The sequence below is a fragment of the Nothobranchius furzeri genome, chromosome 3 (genome assembly GCF_043380555.1).
Source record: "Nothobranchius furzeri strain GRZ-AD chromosome 3, NfurGRZ-RIMD1, whole genome shotgun sequence".
Classification (NCBI taxonomy): domain Eukaryota; kingdom Metazoa; phylum Chordata; class Actinopteri; order Cyprinodontiformes; family Nothobranchiidae; genus Nothobranchius; species Nothobranchius furzeri.
The window spans coordinates 1,152,024-1,167,500 of NC_091743.1; the positions used below are offsets into that span (position 1 = coordinate 1,152,024).

General features: G+C 45.4%; 1 protein-coding gene across 6 annotated transcripts in view; it reads left to right on the plus strand.

Annotated features, from left to right (window-relative positions):
* Nucleotides 1-4,506: 4,506 nt before the first annotated feature.
* Nucleotides 4,507-15,477, plus strand: part of elk4 (ETS transcription factor ELK4) — a 28,313-nt gene continuing 17,342 nt past the window's right edge. For 3 of the 6 annotated variants that reach the window (XM_070549075.1, XM_015940576.3, XM_015940579.3), the window contains exons 1-3: nt 4,507-4,844; nt 10,472-10,666; nt 10,746-10,960. In XM_070549075.1, the coding sequence (XP_070405176.1) occupies nt 10,754-10,960 (207 nt within the window). In that variant the 5' untranslated portion in view covers nt 4,507-4,844; nt 10,472-10,666; nt 10,746-10,753. Of the gene's footprint in view, nt 10,667-10,745; nt 10,961-15,477 lie in introns of all 6 variants that reach the window. The other 3 variants (XM_015940577.3, XM_015940578.3, XM_054735081.2) reach the window with 3 other exon arrangements.

Genomic DNA, 15,477 nt, shown 5'->3' on the forward strand with positions numbered 1-15,477 from the left:
AGATTAGAAATTCATTTTCTAAACAAATAAAAACATGAAAACTTAACCAAGGCTACTGTGATGGATGAATCTAAGTGGATGGGATGTGATGTATGGTGACTATGTATGAATGTGAGGTTATCAGAACCTTCGTATCTAGAAGAATTGCGTACTGGGTGTAAAAAGGGAAGAATTTGGTTTGCATAAACTAGGAAGTTGGTTCTAATCAAAAGGACATCAGACGCAATCTGTGTGTCTACCTCTACCTCACCCTTTCTTTGGAGACCCTCTTCGCGGATCCGAAGGTCAGGGAGTTCGGATGACCTCTGGGCACCGAGGTTTGGTAGATTAAATGCAGCACTAACTCTCCAGTCCAGAGATGTTTCCGAGTCACAACAGATGGATGAAATTGTTTGCGTCTAGAACAGCTGGTTCTGAATAGCTGAAGGAACCGTTTTGCTGAGTCTGCTCAGCTGTAGGCAGCTTTTAGCTTGTCAAAAATGCTTTGGGTTAAAGAGGGTTCGCTCCGGAGGGCCTGTCCATAGCTTTCGCTAGAACTAACTCACCGTCAAGTGAGCTCTGTTTTAATATTCTCATATTATGATTTCTTGGCCAACCGGGACGGGCCATGTTGAGGGGTGTTAACAAGCAAACCTCAGAACGTCACGCCTCTTTCAAATAAAGGATGTTCTGATTTATGGCTAAGAAAATATCTATGTGTCATGACGTTTAACTTCACTTTAATTTATCTCTAATGAACCTTGTGTCTGAGTGTAGATAATGATTCACTTGTTAAATCTAAAATTACTGAACATAATTCAAAATGTTTCATTTCAACCACAGTAATTTAAGCACAGATTAATCAAAACATTTCATTATTATTCATATAACATTGGTTCATCCATTTCACGATTGATTAACTCATATGAGCTGAAAATAGTCACTTTATTCAGAGAATGAGCAATCCTGCGTTGTTATCAGAAGAATGCTTTGTTTGGGAGCACAGGCTGACATCATGTTCCTCCTGAAACGTCTGCAAGGCTAGCAGAACGTTGTTGCTTGTTGGAAGGTAGAATGTAAAGTCCACCTTAGAGAATGGAATTTATGTCTGCTGGTGACCGGTGGCACGCAGGTCAGTTTTTAGGTGAAAACTGACCATTGCTGGACGTTACAAAGTTAAATCACTTTGTTTCTCCATAATAGACAACAAGATTCCAGAAGCCACTGGATGAGCAACCTGTGGTTGTGATAAATGTGCACCTGCTCTGCTTGTAGGTAAAGAAGGTCCCATAAGAAGGGGTGCAGGTTTTTCCCTTTTCACACCCTGTTGCATCATTTTCACTTGTACCGCTGCGTTTCCAGTAGATATCTTTACATTCCTTTGCTTCTGTGGAACAAAGGTATTTTATCTGCATTGAGTGCATCTCCTTTGGTTTTAAAATGTGATTCCATTCCACTGGATTTACGTGAAACAGCACTCCATCCAGTGGATCCAGTTCTTAGCACATTCACTTTTGCAACAATTGCAGCTAAATCCACTTCTAGCTGAAGCCGTTCTCTTTCTCCTCAGTTGCTCTTCTTGTTCTTCAAGAGCATGTTTGTCTTTCGGCCTACATTGACGAGCGAGCAAAGCAGCCATTGCAGCTTCCGCTTTGAGACGTGCAGATGAAGTTCAGGGATTCCCAAAGTGTGGTGCGCGCACCCCCGGGGCTGCCGCTAGGGGGTGTGCGAGGTGAAAAGTGTAATGGCTGTGGAGCTCAGAGAAGTCTGTCGTATGTCACCATTTGCGTAGCCAGAAACTCATTTGTGGGTGGGCCTAAGAAAACGTAAGTAGGCCCAATAAATGTAATTGAAAACAAGCATATTTTTGCACATGCGTCCTCCACATGTGCCCTAGCTTCATAATAACAATGCGCCGAGCTTCAGCACTCTGGCCTGCGCACGCCGATATGTTCCGTATTTGATCATTTTGAACGATGTTGGAGGAATCTGAAGGTGGTGCTTTTACAAACACTGTATAACTAATACTCCTGGACAGGGTATGAATTACACAGAGCCCATAACTGGGCTTCTGGGGAGCCCAGTTATGGGGTGGGGGGGGGGGGGGCATTTAGCCTTGGCCCCCAAAATGCCTTGAAACGGCCCTGGCTGTGTGACTGAGCTTTGAAGGTGATCTGAATTGTATCAGATGTATAAATATGACATGTGTATAACTTATTGTTTTATACAGGTAGAAACATGTAGTGGAGATAAATCTACCTACATTTTACTTTGTGTTCTTGTTTTTATTGAACTATTTCCTGTCCTGTCTGTCTCTCATCTTCCTGCATCTCCTCTAAACTCTCCAGAAAAACTGCTGCCTGGATTCTTACTTTTTCACCTCATCAGTTACTTCTGAGCAGATCAAAGGGATCTCCTGACCACAAAGCGGAGAGCGCGTTTCGATGCGTCAGTGAGGTGAAATCACCGCAGCACAGGTGATGAGCTCCGCAGTAGCAGAGCGCTTCAGGCACAAATAAGACAAAAAGTAGAGAACATGAGCGGACATGAACGATTGTGTGTTAATTATAGTTTTTTGGTTGCTCCACTTTGAGAATGGACCGTGCGCTGGACGCAGCTGCCTGGAGCGCTGCTCAACAACGCGCTGTGCAGCTCTCTGTGCTCTCTGCTCAGAAGAGTCCATAAATGATGTAATATAGGTAGAAAACTTTTTTCCGGCTCCCCTGGATGTGTAGGATATCCAGCTCCCCCATAATTCGATCCCTGTTCTTGGATGAAAAGCCGGATATTTTCATCAATACAAGAACCCCCAGTCCGGACACCCGGACAGAAAGTGAAAAGTGGACATGACCGGGGGAAACGGGACGTACGGTCACCCTAGTCCTCACAAAGCGGGAAATTACAGATACAGTATTTTGCTCGTGCCCTTGCTGCCCTGGGCCCTTTAGAGTTTGTGGGCCCTGGGCAATTGCCCAGTTGCCCATATGGTTAATCCGGCCTTGTACTAAATGCAGCTCCACCATGTTTGGTTCTGACCCGAGGTTCTACCAGCTGATTGTTTCCAAGGGATCTCAGAGCCCTATTGGGTGTGTATACAGGAATGAGATCGGACATGTACTTTGGTCCCATGCCATTGAGTGATTTATAAACTAGTAGGAGCACTTTGAAGTATGTTCTATAGTTTACTGGTAACCAGTGTAGGGATCTAAGAACAGGAGTGATGTGCCCTGTTCTCTTAGTTCTTGTTAAGACTCTAGCAGCAGCGTTCTGAACAAGCTGCAGTTGCTTCACAGCTTCTTTGGAAAGACCCGTTAGGAGACTGTCATGGATTTTATCAATATGTTTATCAGTAACCCATTTCCTATAGTGAAGGGAGAAGGAGACAATGAGCAGACAAGTCAAACAGTTATAACTGTGGCAAGATGCCGAAGCAAATGCCCCGAACATCTGCTCACAGACTTTATTTATAGAGAGGAAGATAAGACAGGAGGAGTGAGGTCATTGTGTGAGAGAGGGAGTCAGTGTGTGTATGAATACAAGAATGTGTGTGTGTGTGTGTGTGTGTGTGTGTGTGTGTGTGTGTGTGTGTGTGTGTGTGTGTGTGTGTGTGTGTGCATGAGTGGGACAAGAAGAGAGAGAGAGAGAGAGAGAGAGAGAGAGAGAGAGAGAGAGAGAGAGAGAGAGAGAGAGAGAGAGAGAGAGAGAGAGAGAGAGAGTGTGTGTGTGTGTGTGTGTGTGTGTGTGCATGAGTGGGACAAGAAAGAGAGAGAGAGAGAGAGAGAGAGAGAGAGAGAGAGTGTGTGTGTGTGTGTGTGTGTGTGTGTGTGTGTGTGTGTGTGTGTGTGTGTGTGTGTGTGTGTGAGCATACAGAGAGGCATAGAGCAATACATTACATCCAGTTGATTGAGTCCATGATCAGGAATTAATAAACAGATTTTTCCATAACAGACACCATTGCAGTAGTCCAGCCGACTATAAAAACATGAATACTTTTCTCTATGTCTGCTCTGGAGATGATACCTCTGACTCTTGATATTTGACGAAGGTGATTAAACACTGATTTAGTTTTAGCCTTAATATGTCCAGAGAAGTTCAGGTCGGAGTCAATGATAACACCTAGATTTCTAGCCTGGGTCTTGCCTAGTTGTTGCTTAAAGAACGGAGTTATACGACATTAAACTCATATGGTATGACACCTGTTTGGCATGAAGAGCAGACAGCATCACTGAACATGGTGAGTAGGACTAAATGATCTATGTAGAAAGATTGGTTGCTCTAAGAAACCAAAAAAATGTCAGGAGCTGTTTGAGAACCGAAAGAGCCGGTTCGGTTTAGTGAACCGAGCCGTGGGAACCGGTTCTCTTAAAAGAGCCGGAGTTCCTGATCGCTCACACAAAAACAAAACAACAACCGAGGGCAGGAAGTGATCTCAGTGTCAGTTTGTTGAGGTGTTTGACTCATAACAAAATTGTGGGAATTTTCACTTACAGTGACTGGCTCGGAAACATAAACGACTGAAACGGTTTCGCTGCTATCGTGAATGTTACAGACCTTCCGTACATTCTTCCCCTTCCACCCATTAACACCACAGGACACAAAACCATAGTCCAACATACAAACGCACAGTGAAAAGTTGTTAGAAATAAAATGTCCGGAGGAACAGTGAATGCAGCATTAGTTCCTGGTCAAAGGATCTGTGGAAGTGAGGTGTTTCTACGTCTTTAATTTTCCTGTTTGTTTTTTTTGACACTGTGTTTAGAGCTGTCTTTCTAAGCCATGGAACCGTAGCAAGTTTTCCAGAAATGATTTGGGAATATTTTAACGCGTCGCCACGACTCGGAAATCCAGCTGGCTTTGCAAACGAGGTAATGTTAGCCTGAGGGCTAATTGGGAGCTAGCCACTGCTAGCTTCCCAGTTAGCAAAACCACATCGGTGCTTTGATTTGTTTGACACCTGGGCTGTAGGGAAATAGCAAACACAACGGCAGAGCCGAGCTCTTACTCTCGGCTCCAGCTAACCGAACCCGACTCTTCTCCGGACCCAAACTGTCCAGTGGTTTCTGTCAACAAGTGGTTTAATTGTGCCCAGGTGGACTGGCGGAACCAGACCTGCCGCTCTGAGCGACACAGGTGATGGTGATGCTCCTAGGCTTGTTGTAGTTAACGTTACCACTTCTGTTTTTACTGGGACGACAATTCATTACAGTCACGAGTTACGTCATGCTTATTAAACTTCCTCAAGCAGCAGTTAACTGTTCTATTTTCTTCTGATGTCGCTGTTTTCAACATGGTAGTTTGGTGCGCGCGCGTGTGTGTGGGCTCGGACTGGATGAGTCAGAGCTTATACCCACAGATACATGTTTACAGACCCGGGCAGAAGTCATGGATGAGACCCGTGAAGAGCAGCAGCCCAACACTTCTGATCTGGTGACAGATTCCCTGGAACAATTAGTCGTGCCTCCTCACTGCTTTTACTTCTGAAGCGTAAAATGGGATGCATTTCTTGGGGCTCAAATAAAAGATGGCAGAACAAGGGCAAGACACAATGGACATGTGACATATCATAAAATACTCCCACTATTTTCAATGATGAGCCCCACAGACTCAGTTTTTAATTACGAACAATATATCTGCAATTTTCCAATCAAATTCAAACAACGCAGCATGTATTAATCAAGGCTGCTGTTTTTGTAGTGCTCCTAACTGACCCAGGATCTGTTGTGTCTACCCTTTTAGACATTTGGGGGCTTAAAAATATTGCGGCAGTGTGTGACGTATGTGGATGAAGATCGGCTTGAGGGCTGAGATGTTTGTCCTCTCAGCGCGGGGGCTCGTTCTGATGCTCAAACAGTAAAAAAAGTGCAAATGACGACTTTAGTCGTCATCGGCAGTGAATGAGTTAAATTCTGAAAATAACGCGTGTTTGGAGGAGCTTCCTCCGATCCTCTCTTTCTCTCTCTATCAGTTGCTGTGCGAGCGAGCGGAGCGCGCCGCGTGACAACCCGCTCAATTAACATAATTCACGGCCCAAATCCAACAGAACCGGTCGGGCTGATTCGGTTCCGGTTCGGTCTCAGGTTACAACTCCAGCGCTCAGCCCTGCAGAACCACATTAAGGCGGAGGTAAATGTGGAGGACGCTCACTCTGACAGATGTGTATGCTGCGCTGGTGCCGCTGTTAAAATAACAAAACTACATTCCACTTTGATCGATTATGGCTCCTCTTCTACGATGCAGAATCGTTTATGTCCGCATCCCGATGCATCGATTATTTGATTATTTTCCTCAGTTCTATCACACAGACAGTAACAGATCTGTCTGTGCTTGCTTCACTGTTGCTACGTTTCTTCATAACTCCATAGGTTTTCTTCAGTTCGCCTCTTTTTCGGTTTAATATTTAAAGTTACTTTTTTCGTAACGTACGTGGTGCATTTGACAAGACAGAGCTGAAAACGGCTCGTGCTGCGTCAGTCACTGCCTCTGCTCGGGTCTCTCTCTCTCTCTCTCTCTCTCTCTCTCTCTCTCTCTCTCTCTCTCTCTCTCTCTCTCTCTCTCTCTCTCTCACACACCTCAATCAACATCGCTTTGTTTGTGTGTGGGAAAAATGCCAACAACGTTAGAAAAATCAGTTAAATCAAATTAAAATAAAATGTTCTAGTATTTCATATTCTGTAAATAGTTTTCAGATAAACAATACACACATATCAACTTCTGATCAATCCATATCAATTTCAGATGTAAAATAATGTATTGATGTAAACCACGCCCACTCATTTCCTAATAATCAATAAGAGGTGCGTTCATCTGTGTATCTGATCCGCATTAGTGATGTTTTCAGCACCAGAACAATGAAGCAGAGAAACAGATTCCTGAGTTTATGTTAGTAATTTTATTTATCAGGTGCATCTGACCTGTTCTAGTTTTCTCTGAAATGAGATCAGACCAGTGCTTCTATGGGTCGTCTCCTCTCTGCACTAGAAACATGTACTTTATTATAATGTTCACTGTAATGCATCTTGATGTTCTTAGCAAATACATTAAATCAAAGATATTGGTCAATAATGCTAAATATGTACATTTGTGTTTCAGTCATTTTTATACTGGCTTAAAAATACTTCATTAAGTCTGCTAAGCAGGGGTGTAGAAGGTGTCTAACAGGGCCAGCCCAGTAATGGTCTTGGACCTAAATACAGGGGGCAGAAGGAGATGTTTTTCCAGACGCCAATAAAAATTAAATGCCAACCCCCCCCCCCACCCCCCCACCCTGCAAAGTGTGTCACTGAGAGTTTAAAACAGAAATTATTCTTGTGCAAATGTTGGTGTACTCACCTTTAATACTAGTTATTAAAATGCAGCAGTCGCTGGATTGGTGCAGTTCAGAGTGGAGGGCATCAAATAAAACAATATTAACATAAAGGTGAGACGTGTCATAACCCCCCCGCCATCACAGCTGGAAAAAATCCTAGGGGAAACACTGTGATGTAAGAGGTGAGTCTCCTCTTTGTTTTGGTTGTTTTGGCGTTGACATCATCCTAGCGCGCAACGTTCTGTCACTCTTAAAAACCCATAAAAACGGCGAGAAACGCTGGCGGCGAAGGGCTTTACTGATCAGGAAACGGCTGGCAGTGAATGAGTTAATACAAATGCTACAGTTGAACAGAGGTAAGCACCTAAAAAGAAACCATTAGCGTTTAACATTAGAGCAAATACGTGTTCTAAAGGTAATACAATTGCCATCACTACTGTTGTTGCAGCACCTTTGAATACAGGTAACCAGGGTTTCCCCCAGAAGCAGAAGGGGGGTTGCGCGCTCCGCCCCGCAGCGCTCCTCGGTGAGAGAGGGGGTAGGGGGGGGTTGCACACGTTACACTGCTGTTTCTCACCAGTATCGGCTGATGGAAGGAGGGCTCTAGTTTCATTGCGCTGTTCGTGTCAGCGGACACGGTAGGGTCGGGGAGGGAGGCGGGGCATGACGCTCAGCCTGGCGGGTGGCCAAGCAAAGCCTGGTGGGACACCAGGCTTAGAAATTGCTGGGGGAGACCCTGGGTAACTCTGTTGATGTTAGCAGCTAGCAAGTGGTAATAGGCCTACAGAGGTGAATCTTCGTTCTCCCCCATAACGTGCTTCCTCTGAAAGTGCCCGTGCATCACCGATGGGCTCCTGTGAAAGGAGTTTCACTTTGCAGCTTTTGCACTTTACATGCTTCTCTGTTGTTTTTGGAAAATGCTCCCAAACATTGGAGCTATGTTGCCGACTCGCCATGATCTCTTCCTTCTCAGGACTATAACATTTATAGTCGACTATATTGTTTGCTAATGTTATTGTAATAAATTCACTAATTGTGGTAGCACTACTGCAGTCTGTCTTTATTGTTCATTTCCTGTCCCTCACTTAGCTCGTGAGCTTGATACAGAGGGACTGATGACCTGGCTTCCTGCAATAGCGGAAAGGGATTAACTTTAATTCCTGTAGTAACATTTGGTGGGTTTGGAAGTGCAGCTTCTTTTCTTACAAAACCCATTAGAATTAGGCGATACTGCCTAAAATCAATATCACGATATCTGGAGGATTTCACCTTGATAACGATAAATGGAGGGCCACTACAGGGGTGCGCAGAAACAACAGTTGTCCACTAGATGGGGCTGTCACATGTATTACGTTGAGTCAAATTTTGATGTATCTACACATCAAATTTATTGACATGGGGAAAAATGATCTCTAAGTGTCAGAAATTTTAATAACGATAAATGTTCGATTTAGTGCCTGGCCTATTGCGTTAGTAGAGTGATAGCTTTTGATGGTTTCATGTCATTTCCTGTTATGTTTACAAATGCTACTGTACATTGTGTTGAAACTTGATAAAAAATGTAAATCGAATTAAAATCCCATTTTCTGCCAGAAAATTGAAATTCAGTCTTTTCCTAAAATAGTTCAGCCTTACTTGGAAAAGCTATTGTTCTTCATCCAGACACTAATGCACATGCTCACAACACTGGTGGGCAAAAAGAGCGTCTGCACCCACTATCCAGAGCTGTGCTTATGTGATTGTAGCGAAAACAAAATACATGGTTGTAGTTGTAATGCACAATATAAATGGCATGATATGATAGAGCCAGCAGTGGAGATTTTGGCTCTACTGGCCAACTGTGATTGCACAATAACATTGTCAAGCTGAGTGGAATCTGGAAAAATGTTCTTTCTGTTTTTACTTGTTGCACTTGAGCTCAAACCATGTAGAATATTTGTGTTTTCATCACTTTTAGCTTATATTTTATTTAAAATATCCAAATTGGCAATATAGGGGCCCCGGAACAGCATCTTGCATAGGGCCTCCACAAAGCTAAAAACGGCCAGTTAACAAGTGAGTAGAGCTCACAATGCTGAGTAGTGAACGGGGCACCAGTGACCAAACGGATTGTTGAGTGATAAATGACTTCGAGTTTATGAAGAAGTTTTTGGAAGCAGTCCCATAAATGTCACTGCAATCTAAGATGGGAAGGACTGTCATTTTGACCAAGGTAGAAACCCAATTCTCGACTTGACTTTAGAGAGTAATATATTCATGTCAATGTCAAATGAAAGTGCTGTCAAGTCAGATGTCAAAATACTTCGAAGAACTGACAAGTTGTAGTTCTGTACCTACAGAGCTATACTTCTTAAGTAGGGTGTGGTCCAACCCAGTCTCACGTTAGACCGGGTTGGCAGGTCACCTGCTTGTGCGTAATCTAACCACCACTAACAGTGAAAAATATCCAAATATTATAGGTACAGACGGGCTACAGCTTCTGGATCAATTTTATATAAATAATTTTTAAAATATCTTCTGTTGAAAGATAACTCTCACGTACGTGAGCGACCGGTATTGGTTACCGTCACCTTTTGTTATGGGTTAAAGCAGCTTAGGGTTGGCCCAAGTGCAAGTGGGTGGGCTCAGGCCCAGTAGGCCCCTCCCACAACGCTGTGGCTCCCAGTGTTTCCTGTGGGAAACGGGAAACAATGACTCTTTGATGGGAAAAGGTTGCTGACCCCTGATCTAGACCATCAGTTGCTGAAGCAAGAGTAGACAAGAGTCAAGAGCACTTAAAGGTACTTATTTTTTTGTGCGAGGGTCCCCAGTGTAGCTTTTTGTTAAGGAACCTCCAAGGGTAAAGTCTATTATTTAGAAAAAGGATGTATTTGTGTCTTCTTCAACATTGTAGAGGGGACTGCCCTGTTGAACATCCTTAGCAATCCAATCACAGTGCTCTATGTGTGTGTTGGGCCAATCTCATCATTGTACTGGTTTGGTGGGTGGGTGGGATGTTACTGTGACTGAGCAAAACTAAGATAGGGACAGCTGGTTTTAAACAGCTTTAGCATCAACTTTAGACTATTCAGACTTGGGCCTTTTGAGTCAAGAGCAGATGGAGGTATTCAAGGGGACGCTTTGCACATTTTTCATATTGTTAAATCGTTTTCTTGAGCCAGTTTGTGCTAAAATCATCCTTTACAGGGTTAAGGAGAGACCTCCCAGCCCCTGTGGCCAGAAGACTGCACTTGCAACTTCAGAATGGTGGGCTGCTCAGTTGGGACTTAAACATTTTGAAATGACAAACCTGTCACTGCAGTCTGGTTCCAGCAGGTTTCCTCCAGTCCCAGGGCAGACGCACATACCACCAGGCCACTGAGCAGGTTATTATACAATAAGGTAAACTTTCTAATATTTTGTGCAGATGCAGTTTAACTGGACCTTACATTGTTAGTTTTGAACTGTTTGTATGTTTCAGTGAGAGGCATGGACAGCTCTGTCACCCTGTGGCAGTTTCTTCTCCAGCTCCTGGTGGATTCCGGTAATGAGCACCTCATCTGCTGGACCAATGAGGAAGGAGAGTTCAAGCTGCTCCAAGCGGAGGAGGTGGCCCGGCTGTGGGGAGCCCGTAAGAACAAGCCCAACATGAACTATGACAAGCTCAGCAGGGCGCTCCGATACTACTACGACAAGGTAAAGTCACCTCCAGCTGGACATGGCAGATAGACTGGTTTAGAACAACTCGTGCTCCCATGTAGATAGTGTAGTAGGGTTGGAGCGGGCCGTTTTAGGAATGAACCTGTTTTGTAGTTTTCCACGTCACATTTCGTTCTCACTTGTTTAGGCAGTTGCATTGGTGTCATCCATGTTTTTACACATATTACAGTAAAGCAGCCAGATAGGTCTGGATGTTACTCTCTAAATGTAGTCTGTTAGTAGAAGAAAATTCCCAAATACTTTGCTACATAACCATGAGTGAAAACATGAATAAATCTTTCAGAAATAAGGCAGCACAAGTTCTACGAGTAGCAAAGGCCAATATTTTTATGATGATGATTGAAAAGGCAAACGAAAATGGGAAACTAATTTGGGAAAATATTAGTAAACTCCCTGGACAACCTAAACAACACAACAACAAAGAACTTGAACTTAAATTGAATAACAAATTGGTATCTGAACCATTTGCTCTTGCATCTAGTTTAAATGAACATTTTCTAAATGTAATATGAGATCTCACAAACTTTCACAAATCCAAATGGCACCCTGCAAAACTCAGGTAATGAAACATTAGACAATGATCCAAATACTGGCATTTCATCTTCATCAGTGAACTGTTCAAAAATTGATATTGATAGTATTACAGCATTAGAAGTCTCAAACATAATCTCCACCTTAAGAAATTCTAAGGCAAGGGATGTCTTTGGTTTTGATGCCAACTTGGTGAAGCGCAACAAAACTGGTCTTTTACATCCTATAACTCACTTACTTAATTTGTCAATTACACAGGCAGTTGTTCCACAAGAGTGGAAAGTGGCAAAAGTGATTTCCATCTACAAATCAGAGAACAAAACAGACCGATCAGCATTCTGCCTATTATTTCAAAAATTGCAGAGAAATGGGTGGCTAAATCTATTTTACAACAGTTGAACAGTGGTGACCAGTCCCTTCACCCTATGCAGTTTGGCTTTCGCTGTCACCACTCAACAGAGACAGCTGTCTGTTTTTATCATCGTCTTCCTCCGCTTATCCGGGTCCGGGTCGCGGGGGCAGCATCCCAACTAGGGAGCTCCCCGGCCACCTCCACCAGCTCCTCCGGCAGGACCCCAAGGCGTTCCCGGACCAGATTGGAGATGCAACCTCTCCAACGTGTCCTGGTCGACACGGGGGCCTCCTGCCGGCAGAACATGCCCGAAACACCTCCCCAGGGAGGCGTCCAGGAGACATCCTGACCAGATGCCCAAACCACCTCAACTGACTCCTTTCGATCTGGAGAAGCAGCGGTTCTACTCTGAGTCCCCCCCGAATGTCCAAGCTCCTCACCCTACCTCTAAGGCTGAGCCCGGCCACCCTACGGAGGAAACTCATTTTGGCCGCTTGTATCCGCGATCTAATTCTTTCGGTCATTACCCAAAGCTCATGACCATAGGTGAGGATCGGGACGTAGATCGACCGGTAAATCGAGAGCCTGGCTTTCTGGCTCAGCTCCCTCTTCACCACCACAGATCGGCTCAGCGTCCGCATCACTGCAGACGCCGAACCAATCCGCCTGTCGATCTCCCGATCCCTCCTACCCTCACTCGTGAACAAGACCCCGAGATACTTAAACTCCTCCACTTGAGGTAGGACCTTTCCCCCGACCCGGAGTTGGCAAGCCACCCTTTTCCGGTCGAGAACCATGGTCTCAGATTTGGAGGTGCTGACGCTCATCCCAGCCGCTTCACACTCGGCCACGAACCTACCCAGCAAGAGCTGAAGGTCAGAGCTGGATGAAGCTAGGAGGACCACATCATCCGCAAAAAGCAGAGATGAGATTCTCCTGCCACAAAACTCGACACACTCCACACCACGGCTGCACCTAGAAATTCTGTCCATAAAGGTAATGAACAGAACCGGTGACAAAGGGCAGCCCTGGCGGAGTCCAACCCTCACCGGGAACAGGTCCGACCTACTACCGGCTATGCGGACCAAACTCACGCTCCTCTGGTAAAGGGACTGAAGGGCCCTTAACAGAAATCCACTTACCCCATACTCCTGGAGCGTCCCCCACAGGGTGCCCCTGGGGACACGGTCATAAGCCTTCTCCAAATCCACAAAACAAATGTGGATTGGTTGGGCAAACTCCCATGCCCCCTCCATCACCCTTGCAAGGGTATAGAGCTGGTCCACAGTTCCACGGCCAGGACGAAAACCACATTGCTCCTCCTCAATCTGAGATTCAACTATCGATCTGACCCTCCTCTCCAGTACCTTGGAGTAGACCTTTCCAGGGAGGCTGAGGAGTGTGATCCCCCTATAGTTGGAACACACCCTCAGGTCACCCTTCTTAAAGATGGGGACCACCACCCCAGGCTGCCACTCCCTAGGAACTGCCCCCGATGACCACGCAATGTTGCAGAGACGTGTCAACCACGACAGCCCTACAACATCCATAGCCTTGAGATACCCAGGACGAATCTCATCCACCCCCGGTGCTCCGCCGCTGTGTAGTTGTTTGACTACCTCAGCAACTTCTGCCCCCGAGATTGGACAGTCCATCCCCAGGTCTCCCGGCTCTGGTTCCTCCTCGGAATGCGCATTGGTGGGATTGAGGAGCTCCTCAAAGTATTCCTTCCACTGTCTGACTATAGCCCCAGTTGACGTCAGCAGCTCCCCATCCCCACTGTAAACAGTGTGAGCGAGTTTCTGCTTCCCTCTCCTGAGGCGCCGGACAGTTTGCCAGAACCTTTTTGGAGCCGATCGATAGTCTTTCTCCATGGCCTTACCAAACTCCTCCCACGCCTGAGATTTTGCCTCGGCAACTGCCACTGCTGCACCCCGCTTGGCTATCCGGTACCTGTCTGCTGCCTCTGGAGATCCACAGACCTGCCACGCCCTGTAGGCCTCCTTCTTCAGCCTGACGGCTCCCCGAACCTCTGGTGTCCACCAGCGGGTACGGGGGTTGCCACCACGACGGGCACTGGCCACCTTGCGACCAAAGCTAGCAACACCCGCCTCAACAATTGCAGAGTGGAACAAGTCCCACTCGGAGTCAATGTCCCCCACTGCTCTCGGGATGCGGTCAAAGCTCTGCCGGAGGTGGGAGTTGAAGACCGTCTTGACAGGTTCTTCTGCCAGGCATTCGTAGCAGACCCTCATTATGCGTTTGGGTCTGCCAGGTCTACACGGCATCTTCCCCTGCCATCTGATCCAACTCACCACCAGGTGGTGACCAGTTAACAGCTCCGCCCCTCTCTTCACTCGGGTGTCCAAAACATATGGCCGCAGGTCAGTTGATACGACTACAAAGTCTATCATCAACCTGCGACCTAGGCTGCCCTGGTACCAAGTGTACCGGTGGGCATCCCTATGTTAGAACATGGTGTTCGTTATGGCCAAACTGCAGCTTGCACAGAAGTCCAATAACGAAACACCACTCGAGTTCAGATCAGGCGGGCTTTTCCTCCCAATCACACCCCTCCAGGTCATGCAGTCATTGCCCACGTGAGCATTGAAGTCCCCCAGCAGGACAATGGAGTCCCCTGATGGAGCACTATCTAGCACTCGTCCCAGGGACTCCAAAAAGGGTGGGTACTCTGAACTGATATTTGGCCCATAAGCACAAACAAGCAGGTGTCCCCCAAGGGTCAGTTTTGGGACCATTACTGTTTTCACTCTATGTTAATGACTTGCCAAATGTATGTCGATATGTAGATACCATTATGTATGCCGATGACATTACATTACAGTATTACATTCAGTGATACTGTCTCACATTGGCTTTTGCATCACCAGCTGGTCATTTACTTCCTCATCTGTTATCAGACCTGTTGAGTCCTGCTATAAAAGGGCATCACAAATCCTGGACAAGAAGCCAATGCAATCATCACGGTCCGATTCTGGATAAATATTCTCTACCGAGTTTCCAACATTTTAAACATTTAAAATCTGCTTGCCTGGTTTATAAAGTTATTCATGGTCCATCCCCTCCACCACTGAATGATTTTATTATTTAAAAATCACAAAGGGACTCTTCCAGAGTAACTCGAGCAACAGTTAGAGGTGACTGTGAGCCCACGCTTAGGCGAACGACATTTTCTCATTCCAGGGCTCGACTTTTTGGAACAGCATTCCTACGCAAGTGAGAGAAAGCTCAAGTTTTGTTAATTTCAAAAGACGATTGAAACTGTGGCTACAGGAAACTCAAAGATGCAATCATAGATGACACTTTTATTTGTTTTTACACTTGTGTTTGTCGTAAAATATGTTCCTAACTGCTTTTTGTCTTTTTATTTGTCTTATCTCTTTTAACATGAACCTGCCAGAGGACTGCAGATGGAGATTAGCCTAAGGCTACAATCTGGCATATTTACAGTTGCATTGCTGTTCATAAATATGCAGAGTCCTCTCTTTAAAATAAAGGATTAGAGTAGATGAGTGTGTACTTTTAAATCCTGTAATCAGAGAAATGGCATCTGACTGGCCCACCTGTTTATGCTGCTGTCCCCAAAGCA